A 3,190-nucleotide genomic window follows, 5' to 3' on the forward strand; every position below is an offset into this window, starting at 1 on the left:
TTAGAGTCAGAAAATAGAAACAATGTGACAGATAAACAAGAAAGTAGAAACTCATATTCCAGGTGACTATCATGGCCCATGAGCATTTTCCGGAATTATGCGATTAGTTTTATTCATAAAATTTTAGATTGCATTGATTTTACGACATAAATATAAAGTACTCGAATTCAATAAATCTAATTAATTTTCATATTTTATTAATAAATTATTGCTTCTTTAAATGATTTGCAATAAAGCAAATCATAACAGGTTTTCATTATGATAAATAGGCCTATGCTATTGCGACATGTGCATTCTGGGATATAGAATTCAAAAATGGCTTCCGATAGCGAATCTGGAACTGAATATGAGGTAATATACTGCATTTCTTCCTTCAAAACTTTATTTAATTTTCATATATTTAAGGTAATTGAAACTCACACAAAAGAATTAAAATACCAGCATCTATTTTATTCTCATTCTTACGTTTGTTTTTGCATGAATCCGATCGCGTCGGTATTGCTCGTTTGTTTTCAAATTGTTTTTGTCTTTCTGTTTAATAGCTGAACATTTTATATGTTTCACGGTGCCACCTTTGTGGCGAATGCAGTGAGATTTATTAACTGGTATAATAATAACGTAACATTGCTCCCACTTAACAACTTATATTCTCCATTTCAAACAGCACGACCAAATCTAGACTGACGTCACATGACGTATGACTATGTTCGCGGCCCAAAATTGTTATGGTCCTAGAGTCGTGCCCCTTTTATTTTCATTGAGTATTTCGCAAGATTTTTTTACCTGCTGCACCAAGCATTTTAAGAAATTGAAAAGTTTTATTATGATTGCTTTTGTCAGATTTTACGACTGGTGAGGATGATCAAACTATAATTAACTATTCAAAGCGATAAAAAATTAATCTGAAACAAACTTTCACCTCCATTAGTATAAATCCACTATAACCATATGCTTGAAAAAAGAAAGGTAAAATGCTTTCTCTTACGACCTATTTTAAGTGTATTGGTGCTACCGTAGGCATTGTTTATATTACGTCAACAGAAATTACATCCTTGAATAATAGACAACCAAGGTCAGAATAATCTACCTGTGTGACTGTCTCGGGACAATTAAGCCTTTCCACAGCTACAATACGTCCCATATACTTGCAATATAGCAAATCAGAGCAATCCATTCCGAAATAATTTAGAAGAATACAAAAGGGGTTGAGCTGAAATAACCACCAAAATCAATCAAAACAAACCTTTTTGAGATTGTATATTATGCATTTTATACAAAAGAACAATCCACATGAAGACGAAAATTCAACTAACTATCTCAACTGTTTTTCTCACTTCAAATTAACCTGCCATGTTTACATTCAGAACTCTCTGAATTGTTCATAGTAAGTGCAACTAGTACGATTTATTGTCCTTGTTTATTTTGCTACATTACGAGTACACGGAACAAATTAGCCCCTTTACAGTAACTGCGGTACTACTCTTTTGCAATGGCAAAATAACAACCTTTGGTGAAGTTTTTGTTGAGAGATAATTAAATGAGGTATATTTAACAATTACTTTTACGTCATATTTCACCAAAGTATTTCATTTTGCCCTGCAAGAGAGCAGTACCGCAGTTAGTGAGTTACCGTGAAACGGTCTATTCTATCGTTTTATCGGGTCCGTTGGACAATATCATTTTAACGATAGAACGTTCTATTTAATACAACCCTAACTGCAATTTTGCATTGATTGTCTATAAATATATTATTCTTCTCTAACAGGTTGACAAAATCCTTCAGCAAAGAAAAAGGAAGGGTATCATTGAATATTTGATCAGATGGCAAGGCTATGGAGCAGAGCAAGACTCCTGGGAACCAGTCAAAAACTTAAAAGACTGTGCCGATAAAATCAAAGCTTTTAAGGAGTCTGAAAATGAGGTAGGTTTTTTTTTTCAATTTTTCAGGCAATTAAAAGAATTGATTGTAATTTTATCATTATGTACAAATATTTTTTATTATTAAATTTTACACTGTTACCACTTACCAGTCTCCCAAAAAAAGAGGAAGAAGGAAGTCAACATCAAGATCTAGGTCAAGGTCTCGTGGAAGGTCAGCTTCAAAGAGCAGGAAGTCTCCCGGTCGCAAGAAAGCCACCCCCGTCAAACAGGAGACCCCACTCCGTCGGTCCAGCCGATCTCGCTCCAGGGGGCGCCAGCAAACTACAGTCGAGACCACCACTGTAAGTTTTGTAAAGATCTAGTCTCATGCACTTGTCACAATATCCAAATTAAAAATTTAAAGAAAACATTATTCGATGAAGTTTGACAGTGACTTGTCTATGAGTATTACATCCTGTGGCTAAAAATAGCAATTGTGCCATATGTGGAAATTTTTGTTTAATAAGCAATGACTGTGTTTACAACTGAACAAATAAGAACAATGCTTTAAAAGTTTTTAGAATAATTATCTGAAAGACTGAAATGAGGATTAAACTTTTTATTGAAATCCACATGACTGGTCTAGTTCAAGTACATTTCACATGACCGGACCACACATATACTTGACTGGGTCAGTCGGACATGCCTTAGTGTCAAATCCTGCTCCTCTAACAGAGCCAGCTGATTACATTGTTTATAGGTGGGGAAATCCCCCAGGTCTTAGAGACAACTGAGTTATATAATATCAAAAAGTTTATTTTAAGAGAACTCAGAAGCAAACCCCAGTAGATATTAAATGAGATAAATACAGTACCGGTATAATACACCTAAATTATTTAACTACAGAGAAAAGTGGAGGAGTTTTCGGATGATGAAGGCAGGTCCAAAACAGTGATTACAGAGACGGTCACAAAGTCTAATGCCACGTCAGCACCAAGGAAAACCAAGTGGAGTAACCCCCTGGAGAGCTGCTACAGGTACCTGACCAGCTCCGACTACCCCGTGATGATTATCTTTGTCTGTATTACACTCATCACCCTCAGTTTTCTTCTGGAGCCTTATGTCAAGTAAGAAACCTGGGAATTATTTATAGCATCATAAACTGTAACTCTCTGCTCACCCAAAAAGTTTTATTTTCTTTTGAATAGGAGATCCAGTTTCATAGTACATTACTTAAAGCACACAAACAAAGTAATCTAATAAAGCAGTCAAGACAAATATTTTGCGTATAGATTGACTTGTTTAAGTGGTAGTCTTGTATTTTGGTTGA

The 3,190-nt window shown here is 35.0% G+C and overlaps 1 protein-coding gene across 1 annotated transcript; it reads left to right on the forward strand.

The window, feature by feature from the left end:
• Positions 1 to 276: 276 nt before the first annotated feature.
• LOC134278143 (uncharacterized) lies at positions 277 to 3,006 on the forward strand. Its single transcript, XM_062760459.1, has 4 exons — positions 277 to 351; positions 1,766 to 1,921; positions 2,031 to 2,222; positions 2,767 to 3,006. The coding sequence occupies exons 1-4, from the start codon at positions 316 to 318 to the stop codon at positions 2,989 to 2,991; spliced, it is 609 nt and encodes a 202-aa protein (XP_062616443.1). The 5' UTR covers positions 277 to 315; the 3' UTR covers positions 2,992 to 3,006.
• Positions 3,007 to 3,190: the final 184 nt, after the last annotated feature.

The sequence above is a fragment of the Saccostrea cucullata genome, unplaced genomic scaffold (genome assembly GCF_032062105.1).
Source record: "Saccostrea cucullata isolate Sc308-1 unplaced genomic scaffold, CSIRO_AGI_Scuc_v1 ctg6535, whole genome shotgun sequence".
Taxonomy (NCBI): Eukaryota; Metazoa; Mollusca; class Bivalvia; order Ostreida; family Ostreidae; genus Saccostrea; species Saccostrea cuccullata.

What these genes read in the sequence shown, in the direction of transcription:
- LOC134278143 (XM_062760459.1), top strand. Translation starts at nt 316, where the DNA reads ATGGCTTCCGATAGCGAATCTGGAACTGAATATGAG. An exon ending in AATCTGGAACTGAATATGAG is followed by an intron (nt 352 to 1,765) that starts GTAATATACTGC and finishes CTTCTCTAACAG; the next exon opens with GTTGACAAAATCCTTCAGCA. An exon ending in CTACAGTCGAGACCACCACT is followed by an intron (nt 2,223 to 2,766) that starts GTAAGTTTTGTA and finishes ATTTAACTACAG; the next exon opens with AGAAAAGTGGAGGAGTTTTC.